A 27,634-nucleotide genomic window follows, 5' to 3' on the forward strand; every position below is an offset into this window, starting at 1 on the left:
GTAAAGTTAGTATTTCACTATAATTCTGTGATTAGTATTTCTCAGTAAAATTATATTAATTAAAAAGTTACATGTATTTGAATAAGGGAAACTTTGAGAATAAAACTATATTGATAGTTATTTATTATTCCAGAGTTTCATCCTTTTTACATTACACATTGTATGTCTTAATTGTGATTGTCGGAATCTGTGGGTATTGGTGATTCCGAGATTGTAGAAAGTCTCTGTCTTTCTGCCCCGTTGCCAAAGAAGAAGCCATAATTCGTCTGTGCTGTTTTCAAGGCTGTTTATTCTTGCTTATCTCTAACATGTTCTGCTGCCCTGCCGCAGCTCTGTCCTGCAGGGCAGCGTGCGGGGCTCTGCCCCCAGTGGGATGTTACAAACATTAAATACCAGAAACTACGTGTGCTATACTTACAATAATGTGCCAATATCTATCATCTACGTTGAACAGTGTGTCCCCAGCCTAAACCAATAGAAAAATGCCAACACTACAGTGAAACATGGAGGGCATGAAGAAGGAGGAAAAGTTCAAGACACACCCAATTTCCTCCATCTTGTCCCCTCTGAACCCTAATCTAGAAACCTAAAATTTTACTTTTGCACCCATGTCACACTTAATTATTACTCTTGTCAAACACTCGGAGCTTGTAATTCATCCTGTAAGATTGAAAACTCTTCTCCATGGACAGAGATCACAGACTGTGTCTCTCGGGGCTCTGTCCAGGGGGGTTCCTGACCCCTGCCAGGGTCCCAGGCCCTCCAGGGCAGCCAGAGGGAAGCCCTGGATTCCCACATGATTTCACCTGTTTATACATATGAGAAGAGAGGAGAAGTCTGGAGCTTGTCCAGCCTAAATGTAGAAAAAAATTTCATCTGCCCAATTTTCTTCTAAACGCAGGATGTTCTTTGTATATATTTACTATTTTCTGAAGCACAATTTGAATTATCCCAGGAAATAGGGCTTCATCTATTTCCTTTAGAAGACAATTCCTAATAGATCTTAGTGTCAAGAAGATTTCCTGGAGGTTCAACATTTTCTACTTCATCCTATCACACCTAATAAAATACTCCTCTATCTACCTTCTATCCATCCAGACCACAGAGCGCTATAAACTTCCAGGGTGTCCCCAGGTGTAGTCTTTTTTTTCAGTCTTCAATATGCTTTTCTTAAATATGCATAAGGAAATGAAGAAAGAATCACCTTTCCTAGATCTAACATGCTGGTTTGAAGGTAGTCATTATTTAGCGTTTCTAGTATTTTAATGTCTGTATCATAAATTTCAGTGGTAAAAACCAGACAACTCAAGTACTGGGGAAGCTTCCAATTTACTTCAAAAATAGAAGCTATTTTGCATATAAGGAAGACAAAGGTTTATAATTATAAATACTAAAAAACTACTATTAAGAGAAGCAGTTAGTAACACTGTGTATTAGTAGAGTGTTTCTATTTATGAACTCTGAGCTAAAGGTTAGAAGAGTAAATTCCATAAACTGCAAATCCTGTATCCATGGACACTACCTCGTCTTAATGTCTTTGGAGTAATGGAGGAATGTGAAATTTGCATTATAGACTTAGGGTCCTGTTCCCTTGCTTGTTTGAATGTGAGTGGAGTTTGTGCCACTGTACTTAAAATTTGTCTCTTACCTGTGTTAACCATCAGTGCAGATACTTTATTGGGGCAGGGAGAAGAATCTTTGAAATCCTTGAAGTCCTGTTTCATGCAGGTAAGACTGAATGCTTTACCAGCTGGATATAAATGTAAACAGAGATTTTTCATACTTGTCTCCTAATGCTGTATAGAGAAATATACAAGTTTTCTCTTTCTCATCTTGTAACAATTTAGTCACCTCTTCACACCTTCTTTTATTTCTCTCCTTGAAATAAATGCAGGCATGTTGGCATCCTAGTAAGCTAAAGAACTACTTATCAGGTAGTTCTGCGACACTTGGCTTGATCTGTCCATCTTCCTGTTCTTTAATGCTCCTGCCCTTTGAAACAGGCTTAATCAAACGTGTCTGTTGGAAATAGTCCCTAGCTTTTGAACTGTGCCTGGGAATTATATGAGGAAATGCTAATTGGATTCATTGAAATGTCTGAAAAAAACCTTCACAGCTGGGGTCTATCAATTAAATGATATAGATGACCAAGTTCCAGCTCCCAAGATCTATCACTGTTTAATTTACTTACACATGCCCATTTGGTCAGATTAAAGGTTCATCAGGCTCAGCATCCTGTTCTAATGATAACCTGAAGTGGTGCTCTGGGGACAAGTGTAAGGACAAAGTAAGTAAGTATAGTACTTTTCCAGACTTCAATGATTTGAGACTGCAGCTCAGCAGATGTGTTTTCAGTGAATTTAGTTATTTCCAACTGACTTTTCTCCCACTAGAAAGTACAGTTTTCTCCTGGATTCGTGTAAACTTTGAGCATCTGCAATATTATGTGGTGAGGAATTACACTGTTTATCTTTGTGTTTGAAGAAACACTTCCTTTTGTTTATTTGAAACGTGCTTCCTCTTAATTTGATTTTGTGTCTCCTACTTCTTTCAGAAGGTTCCTGTTCTCCTTTTCAGTACCAATCGAGAATCAATAAGCTTCTATTACACATTCCTGAGTTGTCTCTTTCAAATTGAAGAATATCAATTAGTGTCTCCCGCTATGAAATATGTTCTGTATTGGATTATCCTTACTAGTTTCTTCTGGATATTACTGAGTTCTGTTCCAGTATTTAAAGATGGAAAAGACAAGAACTTCAGTCTGTGTAATATCACAGTGAAATTCTTTGGTTTATTCTCTGTACCTTCTTGTCTCCCCACAGGCAATTTTCTATCTTCTCTTTAGCTTTGAGTGTGGTCTCAAGATCTCATTCTTGATCCTTTTGAACTAGTCATTAATAGTCACTCCATTTAGGAAGATGTGTTTGTATTCACAGGTGTTATGGCTACATAGTGGATAAAAGGATTTCACAATCTTCATAATTTGATGTATATTTACACTGAACTTCATTTGTCCTTTTGCCATGTAATTTCATCTCATAATGACTCTATTGAGTTTGTCATAGTTCATCCTCATCTGTTTTATCCTTTATAATTTGGTATTTTGACTAGATTGTTTTGTTCTTCAAAGCAGTCTTCTTTGAGTGTAAACACTTCAAGTCTTGCTGAGAACAAGATTAGCGGAAAACTGATTTTTTTAATATGTAAATGCTGGTGATTCTTTCTGCCTTGGACTAGAAATGTAATATTTGACAGGTGTGGAGGGCTTTTGGCATTAGAAAGGTATCTTTATCTTAAACTCTGAAAATGGTAATTTGCACATATTGAGTACAATTGTTCAAAACCAACTTGAGCCTGACAGAGTTCAGAGCTCTGGTGATCCCTGTGAGTCCTTTCCAACTCAGTATATTCTGTGGTTCCGTAATTTACTTTGGACCACAAAGAGCTCCAAATTCCAATTGCACCCACAATGTAGGAAGCTTCTTGCATGCTAGGCCCAGATGTGGATTTCTGGGCAGGCAAGAAAACTCACATGGTGCTCTGCAAAAACAGCCATGCCTGTTCTGATGAGCTGTCTGGGTTACCAGAAGCATTGCAGCTTCCTTAGGGGGCATTCTGTTGAGATATGAGGTTTAACAACAATGTGAGCAAAGTGCTGAGTCCTTTGGATGTACTGCTTCCAGTAATGGTGCCTTCTGTGCCACTTTTGGAGATTTCTGTGAAGACATATCCAGAGATGGATGACTGGATATTATTACAGCTGTAATAACATCCATTTCTCTAGAAATCACTTGCTAGTTTGAAAGTAGGACTGTAAGCTTTTTGATGGGTAGCTAATAAATGGTAATTTATTTAAAATTAATGTAAAAATTTTTACCTGTAACACATGGTGCACATTTAGCAACTGAGAACTGTTGTAGATGATTATTCTTTATGAAAAAAGCTGTACTGACAGGTATCTAATGAGAAGAAGAAATAGGATAATCTAATAAACGGTGTTGATGCTGCAATATTTGAAAATAACATTTAGCATAATTTGCATACATGCTTATGGAGCCTTGTAGCTTCTGTAGTTTAGCCTCATACTTTGAGACCTCTTTTAAAATTCTTTTATTTAATATTTATAAAATAGGCATGAATGCAAGGATGTGAATTTGTAGATGAAATTACAGAATCATGGAATGGTTTGATTTGGAAGGAGCCTTAAAGCTCATTTAGTTCCAATCTTCCTGCCACAGGCAGGGACATCTACTATACCAGGTTGCTCAAAGCCCCATTCAAACTGTCTTGGACACTTGCAGGGATTGGGCAACTTCTCTGGGCAGCCTGTTCCAGTCTCTCATTACCCTGACAGTAAACAATTTCTTTCTTTAATGTAATCTAAGTCTATCCTCTTTTTCTTAAGCAAATTTAAGTCAATGGGCTCTGTATGTAAGCTTTTGCAACTTTGAGTGAGAGTAGTTTTCAGTGAGGAAAAGGATTAGAATTCATTAACAATGTGATGAAAGAAGAAACAACAAAATAGTTACAGACATTGGTCACTGTAGAAGAGGAGATGACAGAACTTTTTTCATCAATATACTAAAAATAGAACTCAGTGTGTGCATGAGGAGGGGAATCTTTCTCTAGCCACAAAGACAAATGTGGATGTTACTACTGAAAAGTCAGCAATATACATCTTAAAGTATATTTAAGTTCCAAAGCACTTGTTTTCCCCTCCACTTAGCTGTAGTTAATGTTTATTAATGTAATACTGTCAGTGATAAAAATGGTCTTCCTCCCAAAACTCCTCTTTTCCAGTTGCTTCTTCCTATCCCCAGTGTCCCTGTGCACTGCTATTGCAATTGTTTGTGTGATTCCTAGTAAAATAAACAAGTCAGGGAACTGTTTAGACCAAAAAAGTACTTCTGTTTACTGGGTTTATATCCCAGCACATTCTGTTTTTCCAGACTGGTATGTGGCTATTCTTCAGCAACCAATGTAATTCAGAGGAATAGGCATATTTAAGTGACTAAAAGATGCTGCAAACCTATACAGATGATTTTGGGGTTGGAGAACAGCAGTATGATTCTTTTGGGATGAAGTTACACTGAAAGATGTACTTTGGGAACAAGCCTAAGGTGATGTAATTTCTAATGGCTCTTGATTTCATGAAACCAGACTAGAGCTACTTCAGTGTAGGTTTAGAATAAGGCCAACAAAATAGAGTGTTAACATCTAGTAGTCTATGCCATTTTCTCCATAAATCATCTCTTTTGTGCCACGCTCTGTGCTCATCTGGACATAAATGAAAAATATTTTGAAGAAGACCTGAAATAACATGGCATGGAAGTCAAGGGTATTAAGACTGTTATAAAGGATCTGCAAAAATGTTCAAGAATGGTAAATTGTACAGAAGGATGTGCTAATGTAGCTAACCCAGTCAGCAGCTTTATGATGCTACTTTTTACAGTATGCACATTTATCACCTTTGTGTATTGTTAAATTTTAGTTTAAGAGGCCAAAGAATCTGGATTAGAAGATCACCTAATTTGCAACACCTGCTGTGAGTTTCTGTGACAGTAGGGGAAAAGTAGATGAAGACTGAGTTTTCCTAGATGTCTACAGGGAGCATATCCCTGATCTTGGTATGCTGAGGCCAGTATATATTGTGCACAGATAAAGAATAAGGCTTTATCCTGGTAGCCTTTGAAGTTTTATGTACCTATTGAAGGATAGTAGTAAGTTAAACTCCTGTTGTCAGTAGCTGGCCAGTGGATACTGTTCAGATTTCCCAGGATGACCTTTCTAAAGATAATTCCTCCCATTCAGCAGCAGAATATTGTCCTGCCTATTTACTCTAGACCCATTGGTTTTTCACCCTTCACTGCACAGTGGTTCAACTAGAAGAGAAATGTAATTTTTTCTATGGATGGTATCCATAGAACCTATATGGGCTGATTGTATGGACAGTTGCCAGGAAAGTGGGAGCTGTTTATTTTGATCCTCTCAAAAGGGAAGAAAAATCCTGAATTAAATCTCTATTTACTAAGTTTTGTGCAAAAGGCAGAAATTTTCCACTTTTCTAATTACATTTTGAACTGACCTTAGTGAAGTCTGACTGAGCAAGGTTGGTGTATTTTGAACAGATCAAGTCTCCACGTCAGATAAATACCCATAGGAGACTGAACATACCGTGTCTTTTAACTGTATCAGGGTTTGTGAGAGCTCTATTGAAACACCAGTTTCCTGGTATAAAGTATGGATTTCTATGATCTTAATAAACTACTTACTGTAGTCTAAGAAAATAGAGATTACTGATACTGCCGTCAGTGTAGTCCTGATGGAGATGGTTAATAGCCACAGCTACAGAAAAGGCTATTATTCTGGTTGTCACGTGACACAAATAAAGCTAGAGGTGCAGCCTTTGCAGAAAAGACAAAGCAGTCCATCAGCCTGTGCAAACACTCGATGTGGCTTTAACCATCTGCAGAACATCTTTTCAAGTATCAATAACAATAGCAATGCCCTGCCAAAACCATGAAAGCATGTGTGTCTAAAAAATACTACATTCTGTGAAAGCAATACTATTTGTCAACTGATGTCAAGAACAGATTGGCTTTTGGTTGCCTTAGGAGACAAGCCCTGAAAAGAAACTAGTTTATTCCTCCTACGGAAAAATCTTCATTCAATACTAACACCAACCCGGTATAAACAGAAACCTCCCCACTAAAAGGCAGATAGAATTTTAAACAATTGTAGCTGCGAGTCAAATCCATTTCTAGTATTTACTTAAGAAATGGAAAAATCGTCTGCTCATTAAATGAGACAGTTTTTTCTTTTTGAGGTTTTAATCTATTGATAGATACACAAGATATTTAAGGTTAACATTACTGGGAAGATCAGTGAGGGGAAACAGAGCCAAATTCAGCTATTAGTTTTCTTCTTGAACGATGTAAGAAAAAAACTGTAATAGCTCAGGGATTTGTGCAAGCTGAGACATGTATTATGATTCCCTTGTGTTAGGCAATGTACAAAAACAGAGTGGACTATTTATTTAATCTAAGGGTTATTATAACTAAAATGTAAGATTTAAGACAGAAGATGGATACCTGTAGAACAACCAGACCTGACTGGCTAATTCAACAATTGATAATACAAAAAATGATGCTAAATCTATTGTGTAGATAGAGGAAAAAACAGTAGAGGAAAATTTAGTTGAAGGTTGTGGTTATTGTATGAAAATAAATGGTATGACCTTGTGTAAGCCTTGCAGTGCCAAACTGTGCACTGAGTTTTACACTCAGATATCCTGATATTTAAGTATGTGTGCCTGAGAACCATCAAAGGAGAAAATAAATGATGACTGGAGTTTTAACTATGACAACCCTAATGAGTAGGTGAGAGCAGGATGAGAGAGTATTTGTGAAAATAGCCTGGATCAAAGTGGATGCTGTGTAGAGGGATAAAAAACATTTTTCCTGTGGTGTGGATGTGGATTGTATCTGAGAGACTCACTAAAGATAATTCCAGTTCTTGCTGAACAACAGAATCAGTGTTTTTTACAGTCACAAAAAGAGGAAGCTTCCTCAAGTAAAAAATGTTGAAAGAAATATTTAAAACAATTTAAACATAGATTAGATATGAGGTACTGGAAAGTTAAGACATGCTCTTGGCGAGGATTCAAGTCTGGACGTAACTGATGACTCACAGAAATTATTGTTTATTTTATTTTTGCAATGAGATTAGCCAGAGACGCTGTAGAAGGAGAGAAAAACCGGACCATGAGTATTCCCTTTATGGCCTCTACATGGAACGATGCATGTATGAGTTGTCTGACTGAATTCAGGAGTCTTTTTCGTTTGGAAAGCCTTTTGCTTTTGGATTATGAGGAAAGGTATAGCACAATAAATTGTACGCAGTGCACCAGTTTTTAAACTGAAATGGTATTCTGTGTGTAGAATTTATTGTAGAATTCAGCCAGATGGAGTGAGTAAAGAATAGGATATCCATGGGGTTTTTTTAGTTTTTAAAACATATTCAGGGTCTTTCTGGGGAGTTAGATTACTGTTTATACCCACTAAAGTTTTTGCACAGAAATACAAAGTAGGATTTTAACATGAAGATCACCATGAAAAAGCTTTGTGACTCCTCCTTATAAACACATTTTGCTAGACTGATGATACTTGCTGAAGAGTGAATTAATATATTCAAGTGAATGTTAAGAATACATATTATCTAGCAAACTGAAAGTCTGCTTTCAGATAGCTCATGCTTTAGGTTGTACTATTTTTCTTATTTCTATGAATAAAGCTTTAATATTGGGTTAAGAACTTTTCTATCAAGTTAGGTCTGGGAATAGATAATCAAATAATTACCATAAAGAATGGAGTTTTGGTTGTTGATTTTGTTAGTATTTGTCTCGTTGACATTGAAAGGTTTAAAGGAAAAGAAAAAATAAATGACAGTATGAACCATAGCAAGATAAAATACAAAGCAAAGTTTGCAAAATACAGTCTAAATTTCATGTGGCAGAAAGAAAAGTAGTGGGAGCATCTTAAGCATGATTAGGACATTATTTATGTTTGGACGTTTACTATTGAAAAACAAACTAAATGTGAAATTGTGATTAGATTTGCATATATTGTAGCAAGGAAGAGTTAGCAAAAATCTCAGTATTTTTCTTCTTATGCTGGCTAATATCTATTACTCAGAAGGATCAATTTGTGTCTATGTTTCTTTTACCTTAACAAATCTCTTAGATAAAAGGTGTTCTGTGTATCTTATCTTTTCCACTTATCACAGTACATCAGAATCCATTTTAGAGTATTCATTTCATTAATGATCTTTAATGGCTCTGGTCAGCACTAGGGAATGTTAGGCAATATCTTAGATTTCCACAGGATAGGGTTACACTGAAGATAATAACCAAGAAGAGATTCAGTGAGGAACACATTAAGAGATCATAGGAATCTTCACCTGTGTTTTCAATGAGGCATTACTGGTAGCCTTGCTGTGGCATTTTCTAGATGTGAAATAATGAATCGGACATTATTTAAGACTTGGTTCTCAATCATAGTTCTATAGCTTATATTATAAGAGTTTTTAATAGGACTATGACTGAGGACACTTTATTACCTGTCAGGGTGCCATGGAATTAATAGACTGTTTTAGAAATCAGTGTTTGTGGATGCTGCCATGGGCGAGTTGAACTTTCATAAAGAATGCAGGAGAAAGGAATGTATGGCTAAGCTACCTGAATGAATATGGATACAGTCCTTCAATCCAAAGAGATTGCTAACTCTTCAGAATATGTTTATCAGTGTACTCCTGTTTTACCTGTGTTATTTGGTTTAATTTTTATTTTGCTGTTCTTTGTCTCTGAACTCATTCAATCATTGTGCTTGGCAATAATGGCACATGGACAGAGCAAACATCTGTCATATTGTTATTCTGTATATTGTTGGCATTTGTATTAATGTTTGTCTGTCTTTCAACATCTTCATGATAAAAGGAGACATTGTTAAATGAGAGAGTTTTGACTCCTTAAGACAGGTACCTGCAAACACTGTAATCTTTACTCAGCAAGGACATCATCCTAAAAAAAGTTAAAACTATTTTGACATGTGACTTTGACACATTTTTTAAGAGAGAGTGATCATAGCAGAACCCTGGAGGAGTGGGGAGGAAATGTTATCCTGAAATTGTGTTCAGGGTTATATCTGCCTCATCCACAGGAAGACACATACAGTGGAGCATCTAAGTCTGCTTAGAGCATTCTCAAGCAAAATCTACAGTTAAGGCAAATTCATTCTTATCTGAGATCATTACAGTACTTCTCTGCCTTTTTAACACAAATTCCACACCTTGATGTCCCACTTATAACATTTTTGCCATATTTGAGATCCATCAGCATGTCCTATGTTCACTCTTTCCTTCTAACTATTTTTCACACTTTCTGTCATTCTAGTTTGAAGAGCAGAAAAATATGGAGCCCTGAACTAGCTGTTATTTTTCACTTTTCTCATCAGTGGCAAGTAATCTAGAATAGTTGGGGTTTTTTGACCTTGCATTTGACAAATGGAGAATGGAGTTTAGCCTTTTAAAAATGCCTTTATATATTTTGCTTTTCCATTTTGCATTTGCATTTTCATTTTGCATTTTAAGGTTTTTCTACAAAGAATAAAAATTGATGGCTGCCTTATTCCTGCTGACAGAATGAGGCAGTTCATTGGTGGAGCTTTGGAGCCTTGGGCTGGCCTGGATTCAGATTGTTCTGTGCCAAATGGTTTTGCCTTTAGTTGAGGTGGTAATTTGCCTTTATGTGGCCTCTCTGGATAGAAATGCTTAGAGCTTACTTAGGAGTGTGACATGTGACACCAAACAGTAATTAGCCATTGTGAATATTTTCAGTGTTGCTCAGTCTATGTAAAAAAAGCAGGATGGAAAGATCTTTCTCCTGACATGGTATCCAGTATGTTCAGGCACAGCACTTTTTAAGACTCTTTCACAAGACAGCAAATGCACAGTTTGGAATCAGCTGATTTTTAGTCATTGTTTCTTGATAAGTGTGCCTACTGAGCTGTCTGATTTCTATAAATCTTTGGGATCACCTGATTTATTGGTTTGTCTGAGAATCCTAAATATATGGATTTGGGAAGACACAGGCTTCAAGGTGACATCTTTCTTGACCATCTCTGTTGATTTTTGTTTTCCATAATAGAAGTGTATTTCTGCAATATATTATGCTGTCCCCTTCTGATCCTGCTTAGGAAATACTCCCATGTGCTACAGGGTTACAGCCTGTTTGGAAATGAGCTTCATGTGTCACTCTTATATTTCCTTGCATAGTACCTCCCAGTCTGGACTGAGTTAAAATCATTTGTTTGCTTTGCTTTCCAGTCCTTTTAAATGGTACAATCTCTCAGCAGTCCTGAGGTGCTTCACCCTGTGTATTGCCACTTTCCTAAAGCATACTGTCCCATATTTTGTGGAAGATTTATCCCATATTCTGTAGAAGGTTGAGCAGTAAGAATATTATTGGGGTGGAGCTCTTCATAACCCCAGCTCTTCAGACATCTATCAGAAAGAAACAAAGGTTGGATTTCTTTTAACTGTAGATGTACATAACTTACTCAAGAAAAATCAACAAGCATTATTATGAGCTGAGATCAGTTTAAAAGAAGCTATGGAAAAGTGGTCACAAGAAAATAAAATTAATGTAGAACATTCTGCTTAGCCAGAGCTGTAAATAACAGGAGAAAAAGTATTAAAAAATTACAAGTCATAACTGTCTTAAAGATATGTATGTAAAATCGTGGAGTTTCAGAGGCTTAGAATTGTAAGGTGTCCACACTGATTTAGTGGTATTATATAGCTTGTGTACTTTGGAGAGTAATTCAGCAAGTGTTACTTAACAATGGCACTTTAAAATTCTTCCAAAAACTGATACCAGGAATTCCTTATTTGTATTATTAACAGGGCAGTGTTGCAGAACACTCTTTATCTTTTTAGTTCAATTTTTAGGTCTTGATGTATTGTATTTCCAAATATATTACTTTGTCGTTCTAGCATGAGGGGAATAGTGTGCAAGGAAAATGAGGCAATCTTAAAGCAGACAAGTGAGTTGGAGGCTGGTACTCTTATTCTGCAGAGGCTGTGGATGTACCCCTGGCCCTAAATAAAGAATGCTATCACTGAATTCAGTGCATCCACTATTACACACAGCAGACTGAGCCCCTCCCAGCAGTTGTTCTGGAGCAACCCCATCAGATTGTTCCATCAGGGTAATGGAATGCAGAATTCACCCGAAGAAATACAAATAATTCAGTGTTACCTCGGGTTAGTTTTAGTTAACTAATAAAAAAGGCTTTACGCTTTCAGAGTTTTGTCATCCTATTTTTGCAATAAATAGTCTTTAATTGTCTCATCTGAATGTAATATAAGCAGGCAGGAGCACTTCAAATAAAGTGACATTAATGCATTTTTCTCTCTTTTTGTTATTCTATAAGGTACAAAGTCATAATGTTGATTATTAACAGCCTCCTCTACACTGCAGAGTACTTCAGCGACTCTGCAAATTGGCTAGACTTGAAGCTGTTAATTATGCAGTATAGTGTGCTTCATAAAGACAGAAATGAATATGACTTGGCTCAGTTCTTGTGAGAATAAATTGTAAAAATTGGACCCCTGTTTGGTTTGAGTTCTGGCTTCACAGAGAACATCGTATGGACATTCCATATGATAGGCTTGGCAAGTACAAATTGTGTACTCCATTAAAAAATTGGTATGTTCATGTAAAGTTGCACGCCTGGCCGAAAGCCAGAAGCTCTGAAGAGGTCCAAGGCTCATTAACAGGGGGTGTTTTTTATCATTTTGTCAAAGAAACTGAGAAACATCTTATATCCAAATATTGTGTAAATCATAAGGAATGGGGGGTTTCTTTCTTCCCTGCACTCACCAGCCACTCTTGTATGTGCTAGAGCTGCCTGGTGGCATTTTGAAGTTACTGTCTGCCTGCTGGAGATGAAAAGGCACGTTCACAACATGTACTGCTCATCTCACAGCCAGGCAAATGATAAGTGAGGCTGAGGGGACAGGCATCTTTTATTTAGGTTCTCTGTTTAGCTTTTTATGGCAAAGTAGATATTGCATAAAAAATTATGACAAGATACTTTTACCTTAGGTCTCCACCTATACATCAAGGCATTTACAGGATGCTACTACTTCTGAAGGAAATCTGTACATATTTGCATCATATTTCTTAAAGTATGAAAGCAGATACACAAGCCATAGGGAAAAAAAAAAAAAAAAAAGAAAAAGAAAACCTGCTCCATAAATTGGAATGATTTGTAAATCTTCTAGAAATATTTTCAGATAAGGAAATATTATGTCAAATATATGAATTTACCTTTATAGCTGTTGCAAGATTGCAGCAGTGTAAGTGATTCTAGTTGAAATATTCTGAAAGCAGTATTAAATGTTCAGTATGTCACAGTGATGAAAAGTAAAATGTCATTTTTGCAGTTCTAAAAGTTTAAGTGAGCTATTTAAAAAGAACAGTACACCTGGGATTTCAACTGGGTTATTTTTTTAAACTGACAGTGAAAGAAAATTACTTTCTCAACCAGTGTCTTAATCCATAGAACAAAGAGGACTCTATAGCTTTAATACACTAAAATAATAAGTGTTAAATTCCTATAGCTATTTGGTGTCATTTGAACTTTGCAGTAAACCTCCACCAGATTTATCTGGTGGAGGGTTTTTTTTTGGCCAGTAAGAAAAGGAATACTTGAGGAAAAACCCTAACTGTATGGTTCAAGCTAACGTGTAGCATTAAGGTTCTAACCAACAAGATGTATTAAAATGGAAAAAGTGAAGCAGCAAAGCCATTTTGGGAGTGGGATTATTAAATTCGCAGTTTGCTGCTGCTAATTTCTTAGTAGGCTTCAGTTGTTCAATAAAGCTCATGCACTCATTTTGCAAAACTGATTATTAGATGAAATGCCCTCTGTCATTGCCACAGGAGAAGTAGCTCTGAATCAGAGCTGTGTCACAAGTGCAGTTAGCTGAATAATCTCAGCTCAGTGCCATTTACCTAACAGAATTATGAAGATGATGCCGATATAATGAATAGGCTCTGCTCAAACAAATGTAGTCCCCTTGAGATAATGGAAATTCGGTGAAGAACCCTTTGTTTTCTTTGGTTTATGTGAAAGCCTGGACTCTAATTAAGCCAGTCCTTGCACTAGTATGGGAAGTATGTTACTTTATGGCCACATATATTGATTTGACAAACTTAATTTGAGGGACAGAGATTCAATTATGGAGCTCTTCAAGCATGTTGCTTCTGGAAGGTATTTTCTCTTAAATTATGCTTCTTTAGCAGGTGTATTTTATTCGCTTTGATAAAACATGTCTTAACTAGAATAACATGGTTGTTAGAGTTAATATGGAACTGAATTGTTTCATGTATTCTACACAGATTATTGTGTTTTGTAGTCAGTGTTTCATGAGCAAACTCAGAAACCAGCTATAGTCAATTCTGGAGGAAACTTCCTGCCATTTTTTTTCTTTTGACTAATAATGTTGTTCATATTCAGACTTGTAAGAATTTTAAGAATAGACGTTTTTTCCACTTTTCAAATGCAAATAGTGAACCATATACCATTATGGGTCAAAGACAAATGATAATACTGAGGACTATGTAAATAAACACTTACTTTAAGCATCTGATGACAAAACTGAATCTCAGAATAAAAAAAAAAATAATGCAATATTAAGATTATGATTTTCAAAAACTAAACTGTTCCCTGGTGTAAATTTCTGTTTCACTACAATATTTTTGAAACACTATGAGAAACAAGAATGTTCTTCTGTGCTGGGTCTTTATGGATGTTCAATGACACAATGAAGTACAGAGAACTATACCTATCAGAGTGCTAGACATTTTTCAGGGACAGTTATTTGGAAACAATTTCTGTTGGAATGTAAGAAATAGTTTTGCTTGTGAATTCAGAAATGCACATGTAGAACAGACCAGAATGATAAAATATTTTTGCTGTTAAAAGCATTGTGGGTTAGTATTTGCCATGAGTATAAATAATAAAATAAATATTAATTCTTTTAGGGTGAAAAAGGAGATAAAGGAGAACCAGGACCAGAAGGCTTTCCTGGAACAGAGGTAAATGGAACAATAATGAAAGAGTCAAGTTACAAACTTCTGGATGGGTGGTTAAGAAATGCAATTCAGACTTTATGTAAGCAGAGTGATGGTTTTAGAAACTGGGTATGCCTGGAGATAAAGTTTGCTTTATATCCTCTTCTTGTCCTCCTCACTCTTGACCTTGATGGGGGTTAGGTTTAATGCTGGATACTCTTGGCTCTCCAATTGCACAGTATTGCTGTTGAAGGCAGAGAGCATCTCCCAGATGGGGAATGACTGACATTAGGACTAAAATCCAGTTACAGGACTTGGAAAAAACATTCAGTAATACTTTTTAAAACATCTTTTCTGAAAGAATAAAAAGGTCAGCATTTAACACGAATATATTATGGCAGTCTAGCTGGGGCTACTGAAAATGCAGTAACACAGGCTACGAAATTATGACGCTTTTTACATTACCTGTCTTTCTATGCACACTGTAACCAAAAAAATATTTTTCCTGTTTTAGGCAATTATAATTCAATTCTGGGTAAATCAGGCTATTTTTAAGTAATAGTGGATGTCCTTCATGTGAGTACATGCACTATGTACTAAGTTGAAACTACATTTAGGTATTTGTAGAGGTATTCTCTTGTAGCCTGTCTGTCTGTAAAGGTGAACCGCATGAGCCCTCATACATACATGTATGCTGACAGCATGGAAAAAACACATCTGTGTTTCTTTCCATAGCTCTGGTGACATTTCTGTATTGGTCTTACATGATCTTCTTTACTACATGAGATCTTGTTCCATCAACCTTTTAGGAAGAGTAAGGTATACCAAGTATCTGATTAACTCTAGGACATACTTACCATAGTGGCACTATGAAAGTGAAAAATACTGAACACTTATATTTTTAAACATTTACTGAACTGTCACAATGTGTCAGTAAATGGTAGATGATTATTAAGGGAACTGTCATTAAAACATTAAAATGGAAGTTAAACTGCATATGGCAGTATAACATTGTATTGTTTGAAACCATATATAATTCCTTTTTGCAACACTTAGATAAAATGCTTTGAACTCAATTATCACTTTGTATGGAGTTATCAGTCCTTACATTTACAGGACTGTGTATCATTGACTCCTAGTTTCTATCAGGGTCTCTCTTGCTTGCTCTGCAAGCAGAAATGTAACATCTGATATTTCTGCAATAATCAAGTTAATCTACTTACACTGGTGTAATCTGCACTGCTGTATAAAAACAGCCTGAAAACACTTAAAGCTGGTGGCATTGCCTTCTGGCAGGTCTTGTCTCTGCCTGGGGGAGTGAGGGTTTCCATCCTCACAAGAACTATAAGATATTGACTGAACATTTTTTCTTGAACAAATGGTAGAAACATATTTGAGTGTATTTTAATCAAAATCATAAAAGTAGGTGTCACAGAAAACTTTTGCTTGCTGTTGCTAACTTGTGTTTTCTTAGCTGTACAGAAAGTTCTTGCTAGAAAGAAGTAGCATGACAGAGGGGAAGCCAGACCTGGTTTGGAGACTAGACTGTAGTGATGATATACCTAGAAAGTTTTAATTTCTTCTTCTCTCACCCATGCTTACTGGCTCAGTTACTCTCATTGGGAACCAGGTTTCGAGGCGGGAACTGTGAATATGTCTAAATGTTTCGCACATCTCCCAGTTTATCTCTCCAGTAATCTGAGCCAAGTTCTACAATGCCGTGTTCCAGCCTGGGACATTATTCAAAATACATCTGACAACATGAATACTTGCTACAAATACTACTACTGTGGTTGCCATTGTTTTTAGTTTCCTAAGGAGTAGTTATAAATAACTTAATATATTACTAATATAGCCCTCCTGTAGTACATGCCCATGTCTCTAAGCATGGTATTTGCTTTTATAGGTTGAACAGTCAGTTTGCTTGAATAGTATCTCTTTCATCCCTTGAGACTCTTTTAGCCACTTGACATAAAACTCAGGTGCCATATTGCTATGACTAAAATCCTGTAAATTTTTTTTAGATGTTGTTTTGTTGTTTCCCTTCACCATTCTTTTGGATATTTTGTTTTACAGTTGGGTGTGAGACCTGTTTGCTTTTGTAACTGAGGAGTTATGAGTTGTCTGGTCTAGTGGACAAGGTGGTTATCAGTAAAAGGTTGGACTCAATGATTTTGGAAGTCTTTTCCAAACTTAAAGATTCTGTGATTCTGTAATAATAATGCTGTCATTTGTATCACTGTAACAAATGGAGCTTCATAGACACACTATCTGAAAAAAATCATAAAAACACTCATAGTCTGTGCAGAATAAGGACAAAATTTATATATATATATATATATATATATATATATATATATATATATATATATATCCATGAAACTATCTGTGGAATATGTTCTCTGTTATATCCATATGTCTGCCTGTTGATCTGAAGTGAAAAGAAGATCTTTACCACTGAAACTTTTAGACTTTTTTTGAGTCATGTTGTTTTCTTGATCACTGGTGCAGGTAGGAATGAATGCCATGGGATACTGCCAATTACTATTTTCTGACATAAATTAAATCCTTCGGCAAAAGTAAGTCAAAACAGCAAGTTTTACTTTATCTGTCAGCATGTGTCATACATAGCTGGTGGAGGAATAGTGTCTTTCTTGTAAGTGGGAAAAAAAATGTAAAACAAATCTGAAATTAAAATCTAGGATGTATATTAAACCAAGTGTTTAACTGGTTATTTTTATTTCTCTTACTGGGGGAAGTAATGCCATAAGTGACTTTTCTAAAACTTTCCTACATAATATTTTATTCTTTACACTCCTGGTGTCAAAGGATGGACCTCTTAAGTTCAGTAAGCAATAAAAGAATCCCAGGTTTTCAAAGGAAAGATGGAAAACATAAGAGACCTTTTTATTTTGTTGCTTGTGGGAAAAGGTATTCAGAAGTATGATAATTTTTAAAGGGATCCTACATCTTGTTATAATAGCAATAGTTGTTTATCTTCACACCCTCAGGACCAACCTGTCTAATCTTGAACTCTCTTAGTGTTAGCATTGCAATACTAAGAGTCGAGTGAATTCTAGTAATATACCAGTTGGAAGTTTTGGAGTTCCATTAATGAGAAAACAGCAGTGTCAGCATTTAAAAGTACCTGAGAGGTAAACTGAAAAAATTATATTGTTTGGAGCTATGAAAAAACTTTTCTAAATTAGAAAATTTATCCCAGCATATCCAGGTTGGCATTGTACAACTGACTTTGAAGCTATTGTTGACTTAGATTTTAAGGTTTCTTGGTGAAGGAAATGTAGTACTGCTCTTAGTGGTTAGAGTATTCCCAAGCTCTGTTACTCAGTAGAGATAATTGATCTGATCTGTAATAATGGGGTTGCACATTGTTGGAGTGTTGGGTTGTGTATGTATTTCCAGTATATTAGATAATATACATTGAACTAGATTACTCTAATGAAGGCCACGGGATTGCAAATAACAAATTACATTTTCCCAAAAATGTATCTTTTAGAGTTGAAAACCTGTTCTCCTGAATACATGATTGCAGTCTGACTGCATTTTTCATTGTCATGTGTGCAGCACAGTTTATGCTGTGCAAATAGATGCAATTCCTGTAGGCAACATTTGGCTCCTGCAAGGAGCTGCTGGAGTATTCTGGTTTGGGTCCAGCTATCTTTGCCATTTTTCATTGAGATGAGTACCTGGTGTCAGCTGGTGGTACATTTTACCTGTTTTATCTGTTTTTCATTCATTCCATCAGAAGTACCGTTGTCATCTCCTCCAAACAAAAACACTGCCTCTAGTTTAATCTTTCCCTCATTGACCCCAATTCACACCCTTACTGATATTTGTGATATACTTGTTTCAGTAATTTCTCTGTTGGTTGTAAATTGCATTAAAGTTATCAGTCTTACTTTAGGTATGTATATAGAACATTTCTCATTTTTGCTGTTTCCAATGTTGTTATCTTGTTAGCTTTGAACTGGTCTTGTATATACATATTCTAATGCTTACTTTACATTTTGGTTTCCATAGAGGAGCCATAATGTAAATTTATCATGACCTATAAACAGACCAAGCTATAGTCCTTTTAGAGGAGAAAATGCTTCAGCTGAAGACTGTTCATGAATTCATAAATGAATATTAATATATTGGTCCCAAAAAGCTAGAATTAGACAGGGATAGAATTCAATACCAAATTAATTTACCCTCTGTTATAAGAGCTGCTAAAATTTCTAATCTGTACCTGAATTTCTGGCAAAACTTGAAAATACTCCTTAGATCAATAGAAATTTGTTTGTTTTCAGAGCTGACCTTGTTTTCCTAAAGCACTGCAGAAAATGAGCTTTTCTAACTTAAGGCTTGGTCTAAAATCAACCAAATTGTATCTGTTTAGATAACCACATTAATTTTACTGAAGCATCCTGTTCTGGTCTCTGCCAGAGACAGGATACCCTACTGTACTGTGCTAAAAGGGACTGCAGATTTGACTTGGCACAGGAATTCTTTCTTCTTATGGCATTTCAGAGACAGTGAGCCAGCAGCTAAACCTCTCAGCAGCTTCACAAAGGTCACTGTAGGGAAGGATAGGCATGGTGCATTCCCAGATGTGCATTTTGCAAGCATTCGCTATGTCTGAAATTTACTAAGATTATAATATTTTTAAATACATAAATAAAGTGTAGGCAATACTTATAATGGGTCTGTAACATTGTGCCCTTTAAAATCCTCCTTCAAACACTATAAGGTTTCCTGTAAAGCATGTAGTTTCCCCTTGTCCTTTTTATTTGAGGTCAGTTGCTATGGCCATCATCTCTGCAGTAGCTCTCAGACTGCACACCTCACTGAGGTGCCCTTGCAGAAACACTACTAAAAGCTTTAAACACAGCAATTAGGAAAAAATAAGGTTTGTAGTTTGAAAGTGCGTAGCTCAGGCTCAGCATCTTTCATCTGCAGTTGCATTTTCTATTCAGTAGAGACACACAGATATATGTCACCATCTGTGAGTTGCACATTTTTTTAGCCTTATATTTTATCTTCTGTAAACATACAGCCTAAGAGCTAATTCCTAAACTCGTAACTATTGTTCCACAGCTGATTTGCTAGTATTGATTTTGAACCAAATCCATACAGTTCGCATACCTGAAAAATCCCTAAAATGGCTTTAAGAATATGGATTGGTTGTGTTTTATGCAGTCTTTAAGAAGGAGGCTGAAAGTAAAATGTAACAAATGGAGGCAATATTAAAGCTATGTCATAAATATGCAGATTGTAAAAAGAAAGCAATTTTTTGGCTTGGTTTTTGAATCCATCTGCCTATTACATTTTTTAAGTTCAAACAGCAAAGCTACTTCTGATTTAACTATTACATATTTGGCAAGCCTAATAAAGAACAAATCAAAGCTAAATCAGGGGTATTTACAACAACCACAAATTTAATCCAAAGTGGGTACTTAAATGCTCATATAGTTCTAAATGATGTTCCTTCCAGATGGTGAATTAATGTAATTTTAGCAGGAAGTGAAGTTGCACAAATACGCAGTATTTAGAACACTCATTGATTTCATGTTTCTGTACCCACCAAGGCACAGATGTTAGTCACCATTTTCGTGCCAGTTGTCTCTATCTTCCTAATAATTGCAAACTGAGGAGAGAGTTTGCAGGGACAAAAAAGGGAGTTGGGAAGAACTTTAGTTTGTAAGCCCTAGTTCAGATGTAAATGAATTTTTTTCTACCCTTGATCTATTTAACCTCCAGAATAATAAAGATGGTGGTCTGCTTGTGGAGCATCTTATTATGATTATGATTGGGTCTTATATTGCCTCCATTGTTGCCATTTCATTTTTAAGTAAAATCTTTTAACTTGTAGAGGTGTCTCTGACTTTCAATATACACAGTCTCTCGTGTCACTGAAGCAGTAGTCAGAGGGAAGGCACAAGACAAATCTCTTGACTTAAATAAAAATTAATTCCTGGTAGGTTGGTCCAGCATGATAATTAAGTTCATTTATTGCTGTAGAATGGCTTGAATTTGCTGGGCATATTTTGAAACCACTCATTTTTCCATTTGTTTTGTAGCAAGGAGAAGACAACAAAGATTGTGTGCTGGGTACTATAGATATTTTATGGGGATTTTTTGTGTGCTTCTGGTGAGAACTTCTTAGTGGAAGAGTTGTATAAGAGATATTGTAAAGGGTCGATTCAGATTAGGCGTAAGTAGGAAACCCTTTATAATGAAAAGAGTGAACACTGGAAAAGGTTTCTCAGAGACGCTGTAGATATCCCATCCCTGGAAAGATTAATGAATGGGTTGGATAGGCTCTGAGCAACCTGATCCAGTTGGCAATGTCCCTGTTTGCTGCAGGGCAGGTTGAACAAGGTGATCTTGAGAGGTCCCTTCCAACCCAAACTACTCTGATCCTGCGAGTGTGAAATGGCTGTGCATGCAAAGTGTAGGCAGTACTAGCTGCTTGTCCTGTTGAAGGCAGAACTAAAGAAGGAGGTATGAAGGAAATAGATTATTTCTCTAACTGCCTTTGTGAATACTGGTGAAAATGAGTGTTGGAAGGTGTGCAGCAGCTCTGAGCTGTACCTTCCTGGAGCTCATCAGTTCAGCATTCCTACTTGAAACATAAAATCTGCAGTTCTCTGAAGACCTCTTCCTCTTTTCCAATTTTAGCGGAGTTCAAGTGAATGTACTAGCACTCTCTCTAATATTCTATTTTATCTTCTTTGGCCATGCAAAACTGCAAAAGAACTTTGCATTTCTACTTACTACTTACCATAATGGGGCACAATAAAGTAGATGGCCTCGTATGTTTAATTATGGTCTTTGATAGTCTTTGTGGTCTTTGATATATATGTGTCTGTTCACAAAATAATGAAAATAAAGAATTTTGAGATAGCACTAATAACATGATATAATTTTAAGGTCTATTTGTTGAGTGTATACTGCTTCACAGTGCTACAGGATTTTGTCCCAGAATTTTTCACAGATGACAATAAATATGCATTTCTCTTTTTGCCCAGGGACTAAAAGGTGACCCTGGTAGTCCTGGTGCAGATGGTCCAAAAGGAGAAAAGGTACCTTTTTAAATCTATTAAGTTGTATGTATATGTGAGTGTGCATGATATTCTTCAGTTTTGAACACGTTGCAATAACTGTGTGTGGCAAGCACCCACTGCTGCCATTTGTGCAACATAAGGGTTAAAGTTACAGCTTAAAGTACAGGCTAACTGTAATGCAAAAGACACCATCACAATGAATTTTAAAAGGAGTTCTGAGCAGGAGACTGAAGTTGGTGTTCTGAATTGCTCTCTGTGTGCACTAATTTGCTCCCATGAACTAAACCTGAAGGTTTCAGATGTGATTTGTACCTCGATGACCTAATTCTGTGAATATTCACACAGTCAGATTTCTTTACATATGTGAGCTGTCACACTGCCTTCAGCAGCCACCTTGTGCATGTAAGCTGCAGCTTGTAACTTGACATATGGAAATGTGTTTTGAAGGATTGCTTTTTAAAGCTGTGATTCATTTATGCAGAGGCCTGGTGCTTTCTTTTCCCTTTAACCTGTGGTAAACTGTGTATATCTCTGCCATTGCTGGAGAAGAATATCACTTTATTCACATATTTCCATAATCAACATGCTTGATGATTGCACTGAAATCACTTCTGCAGTGCTGCATATTCTCTAAAAGATCTAGAGGTTAAATATGTATAACTAAAGAGATTGTTGATTTACCTCCTCTCCTGTTTTAACTAGGGAGATGCAGGACCTCCAGGACCAGCCACCTTAAGTGTGAGTACATGTAAAGAAAAACAGCCAAAAGAAAATCTCTAAGAAATGCTGCATGTTTTTCACTAATTTGCAATGTGAATACTCCCACTAATAAATCTAAAAGTCAAGTCCCTTTCTTCATAGTGCCTCTGCATTTTCTATATGACTTGTGAAGGGAATTCTATTAAAATAAAAAAATAAGCAGGTTTGAAACATCTTGCTCCTCCCAAATTCTGACAAGGATATTATCTTGTTTATTACAGGTATAAATAGTACAGACTTGTTCAAGTGAAAGAATTCCCTTGTTATTTTAGAGAAAAGCATTTTTCAGTAAAAGCTTGCAAAAATGCTCAATGCTTTTAGGGTATTGTATTCTGACAAGATACTACTGTATGGATGGTGGAAAATATTCCTAATTTCCTTGCAATCCAGGGCCCAAGCATGTACAAATCCTGAAGAAAACACTCCAGAGCATGCCTTGTTTACTTCATAAAAGTAATAAATCCTGTATGAAGTCTATAAATTCTAGTGGTTTTGCTCATGAACTGAGATGAAAAGCCCTTCCATTCAGAACAGTCTATTTGGGCAAAAAACAATTCAAAATGGTGCAAAAGAGTGTGGCAAAAAGTAAAAAGAAAAAAAAAGATAGAAAATCTTACAAATTCCAGGCTGTACTTTCACAACATCAATAGCTCTTCTCCCAGACTCAGTATTATGAGCCACATCTATACTATTCATATTACCCATATAATCCTAAATAAACTTCAAAACAACTGTTATTCATAGCATAAATGATTATACACTGTGTTTTCCCTCCCTTACTTTCCAACGCTGTAGCAACAGGATCTCAATTAGAACTACAAACATTGAAGACCCATAACATAAAGATAAATTCTACTCTTAAGGTGTCAAAAATAAGTTGCCATGTTTCAGACTACTTGTTTTTCGGATTATGGATTATAATATCCTGTATCTATATTTCGTGGGAAGAAGTAAGTGTTTTGTCCCAAGATCAGTGACTCTTTGCTGCAGCTCATATCTTTCTGGAGATAAACAGGTCTCTTTATCTCCTTTAGTTCTTGAGTATGCAAACTGTGTGTTGGAAGAGTTAATATTTAATTAAAATATTATTAGTAACCTGCAATTTTACTGTAGTAGATGCATTGGAGTATGTCTTGATTTAGATAGATTCTTACAGGACTTGAAGGGATCATAGGAATAGGAATCAGACATGTCTGAAGATAAGACAGGAAAAAAACCTGAGTATATCTATTTTGTGTGTGTTCTAAGACCATAGGACAGTCTTTTTGAGAAATTTTTATGTAAATTATTTAAAAATTAGTACATCTGTTCTGATAGAAGTACCTGGATATGTTAAGTCTCTTTTTTTTTTTAATGTGTTCCTTGTCTTAAGTTGTGGACACTTAGCTTTCCTAAGAATCATACTCAGAGGTCAGTAGTATGATATCAAAAATCAGAGAATATGCTGAGCTGGAAGGGACCCACAGGTTGGAAGGGATTGTCAAGTCCAACTCCCTGCCCTGCACAGGACCATCCCCAGGAGTCACACCACATGCCTGAGAGCATTGTCTAAATGCTTCTTGAACTTTATCAGATTGGTGCTGTCACCACTTCCCTGTGGAGCCTGTTCTAGTGCTCAACCACCCTCTGGGTGAAGAATCTTTTTCTGATACCCAAACTAAACCTCCCCTGACACAGCTTCAGGCCATTCCCTTGGGTCCTGTCACTTATCACCAGAATGAGGAGATCAGTGCCGGTCCCTCCTCTTCCCCTCATTTGGAAGTTGTAACTGCAGTGAGGTTTCTCCTCAGTTTCTTCCAGGCTGAACAGACCAAGTGACCTCAGCTGCTCTTCCCTGCAAGGCCCTTTTTTCTCCTCGTGGCCCTCATTTGGACACTCTCTAGGAACATCTTTCTTATATTGCGGTGCCCAAAAATGCACAAAATATTCAAGGTACAGAGCAGGACAATCCCCTTCGTTGCCCAGCTGGTAATGCTGTGCCTGATGATCCCCAGGACAGTTTTGTCCCTCCTGGCTGCCAGGGCACACTGCTTCCAGATTGACTGAACTTACTCCTTTCTGTACCTGAATTGATCCAGTTTCACAAAATGGATGTCAAAGAATTGCATTTCTTTGATTACAGAATGCTTTGGAAATGTTTCAGTTCATTAATTCCAGCACAACAAGGTGTCTGTGTTGGTACATTTACTGATGGTCACCTTTACACTTTTTGAAAGAAAATATTTAACTTTTAGGAAAGCAGACACAGTCTTCAGAGGGATGTTAGTAACTGACGTAGACAAGAGTGAGTGTGAATGGGTTTAGCAGTTTGAAGACAGACTACAGCAGAGTGGGAATACGTGGCTCAGCAGGAAGGCTTTCTCTCTTGGCCACTGTAAATCGTTGTGTGTTTCTCTTGGCAAGAGCTAAAAGATTAATTACATGAGTGATGGTGGCTAAGGGAAAATTCTGTTCTCAGAGTAGTTTTATTTGTGTGACTTCTGTGTGGCTGTGATTCTTACGATATATAATCATGAAAGGAAGATGTCATATCATGCTGTGAATAAACAGTAGGTCAGATAATATCACAGTTCATATGTCACTTAATGAGAACTTACTATGTCAGAACCATTCATGCTGTTTTAGCCAAAATATGATGTGTTTCATTTATGAGTTCTGTTAAAGTTTTAAAATGTTCCATTCATGTGGGATGAAGGCATAATGTCATAAATTTATCCTCTGCTTCTAGTAATTGTTATTTTTTTCTTAGTGTGAAAATTATTTATTTTTATCTAAAAGACAAATGAATTATGCTGGGGGCAGGGAGAGAAGAGAACTGAAAATGATCACACACTGTTAGAACTAAGTCCCAAGTATGACTTTTGGGCAGTAAGGAAGGGAATATTAAAAAGGACCAGGTTTTGCTCTGGTTTTAGACAACTGGGCCTGGGTCATCAACCTTCTGCCCCAGTGCAATTGCACACAGGTGGTAAATGATGGCATCATACAGAGCTCTACTGCCTTGTGCAATTTTCCATTCCTGTGTGTTTCCATAGATATCATACATCAGTGGAGTAAGCTGAATGAGGTCTATCATATATTCTTATTTCTGTATAAAGTAGACCATCAGTAGTGTTGTTCGGGGTCAGAATGTTCTCCCCATACACAGATCTGTACCATGCTTCCATCCTTAGCACAGGGAGGGTGAAGGCTGTAAAAGACTGAGATTGCTTCACTGCAGCAGCTGGTTGGTCCAGGGAGAATTGCCTGTAGGTAATCTATACAAGTATGTAACAGCATGCAGTAGAAATTCTTGGGGGTTTGGGGGTTTTTTTGTTGTTTTTTTTTTTTTTTTTGTCTGTGCTACTGGCAACTGCAAAAGTCTAAAAATATGTCAGTGACTCCGTGTCTAAAAGTGTTTGTGCAACCCTTATGAGTAGGAAATCCCACACAGCTCAGAAGTATGAGCAACATAGGAACATGAGAAAATACAGAAGAAAATGAAGGGATTGGTACTTGGAGGGAAAAAGATATTTTTAAGTGTCCAACTGACAGACATAGCCATTATTGTATGGAATGAGGGAAACTTCAAGGCAGTATGTGTGGCAGAATTCATAAATACCCAACAGCTGTAGCAACCTATTAGGTAGATGAGCATATGCTAAACTGCAAAACAGGCAAAACAACAGCACTACTTTTTAAGATGCAAAAATTATTTTATGAGTTTGAAATTGAAATTTTATAGCTCAGAAAGTGCATCTGAAAAATAAATTAGAGCTCTGGATCTTCCTGTCTGATGTGAGTTAAGAGAAAATTTCACACTGTAATCCTAACAGTATTAGCATTTAACAAAACTTCTTACTTGTAGCAATAGCAGAGAACTCAGAAAGAGATGGGATTAGAATCCCATGTGGTTTTGTGCATTTATTTAAGGTACATACATAAGTCTTGTTAATACAATTTCATCAATCATACATGAAAAATTAGAGAAAAGAAACAGCATTGTAATGCAAAATATGCTAATCTGTAAGAAGAAATATGTGATAAATTTTATAGGATTTACATAGAACCCTACTGAAATTAGCAATTTCAATAGTTCTAAGTATATTTGTTTGACTCGGGCATTATTCATGCAAATACATTTTATTGTAAATTTGACATATATATGTGTATATTTGAGTCCTTTTATTAAGGATGTAAAGTTTTCCTGTGTTTCTATGAATCAGTTAACACTCCCCAAGTCCAGATATATGTATGTATTTTTCTTCTCATTTGTGGTGGTAGTTTTATGGGAGTAGTCCAAAATCATGACTGATTCTCAGCCTTTTTTTATACTGTCTCTCGTTTCTCTGCTATATTCTGAATTGCTCTGTAAGTAGTAGATGTCTCTTTCCTTTAGTACCTTTCAGGTGTCTTATGAATAAATGCTGTGATTATATTTTGAACTTTTCTCCTGTATTACATGCACTTTATGAAGCAATATGGGAGATGTTTAAGGCTTAAGTTCCCTGATAAATTGTACTGTAGCTGATGAACCTTGAGAGAGTAAAAAGGAGGGATTGTATTGCTCTGTAGTGTGGTTTTGCCAAGATGTGGGATTTAGAGGCAGAAGCTGGGGACTGTGTTCTGCAGGGTCACAGCTGGCTCCATAGCTTGCCTGATCTAGTATTCCCAGCTTAAGCCTGTGCGTGCTGTGTCAGAAGAGTGACAGGTGAGGGAAGGTAGCACAGCCATCTCTTGTAAAATATATGATAACTATTCCTCTCGACACTCGATACGCTGCTTTTAGTTCCTGGGGAAAATGAGCGTCCGTCCATACGTTCCTGCGAACCTATCCCTTTCAGGAGTTATAAAATAGTCACCCAGATGGCACCAAGTGTTTACTCAGAAGAGAAGGCTTAAGTCAGTCACAGACAGAAGTCCCCAGGACTTGCTTACTAAACAGATATTTGGAATGTTGGCTCCTAGGTCTGGTTAAACCGATCCGAAGGAAGCCGGTGCACAAGTGCCGTGTGGAGGCGGCTGTGGGAGGAAGTTGCAGATTCAGGTCTGGGCAAGCTTCACTGTAACTTTTGGCTCTCCCCTTCCTAAACAAACATCAGCTACAGATTGCACAGCTTTCTCCTCAGTTATTCATCTGAAACTAAAAAACTGGACACACATTCTCCAGTAGTAAGCAACTCAGATA

At 36.6% G+C, this 27,634-nt stretch overlaps 1 protein-coding gene across 9 annotated transcripts in view; it reads left to right on the top strand.

The window, feature by feature from the left end:
- The window catches only part of COL19A1 (collagen type XIX alpha 1 chain), a 189,819-nt gene that overhangs the window by 75,412 nt on the left and 86,773 nt on the right, over positions 1–27,634 (top strand). For 8 of the 9 annotated variants that reach the window (XM_072926515.1, XM_072926516.1, XM_072926510.1 and 5 more), the window contains 3 exons: positions 14,609–14,662; positions 21,673–21,726; positions 22,411–22,446. In XM_072926515.1, the coding sequence (XP_072782616.1) occupies positions 14,609–14,662; positions 21,673–21,726; positions 22,411–22,446 (144 nt within the window). The remainder of the gene's footprint in view (positions 1–14,608; positions 14,663–21,672; positions 21,727–22,410; positions 22,447–27,634) is intronic. The other variant, XM_072926517.1, reaches the window with a different exon arrangement.

This window comes from Taeniopygia guttata, chromosome 3 (genome assembly GCF_048771995.1).
Source record: "Taeniopygia guttata chromosome 3, bTaeGut7.mat, whole genome shotgun sequence".
Classification (NCBI taxonomy): domain Eukaryota; kingdom Metazoa; phylum Chordata; class Aves; order Passeriformes; family Estrildidae; genus Taeniopygia; species Taeniopygia guttata.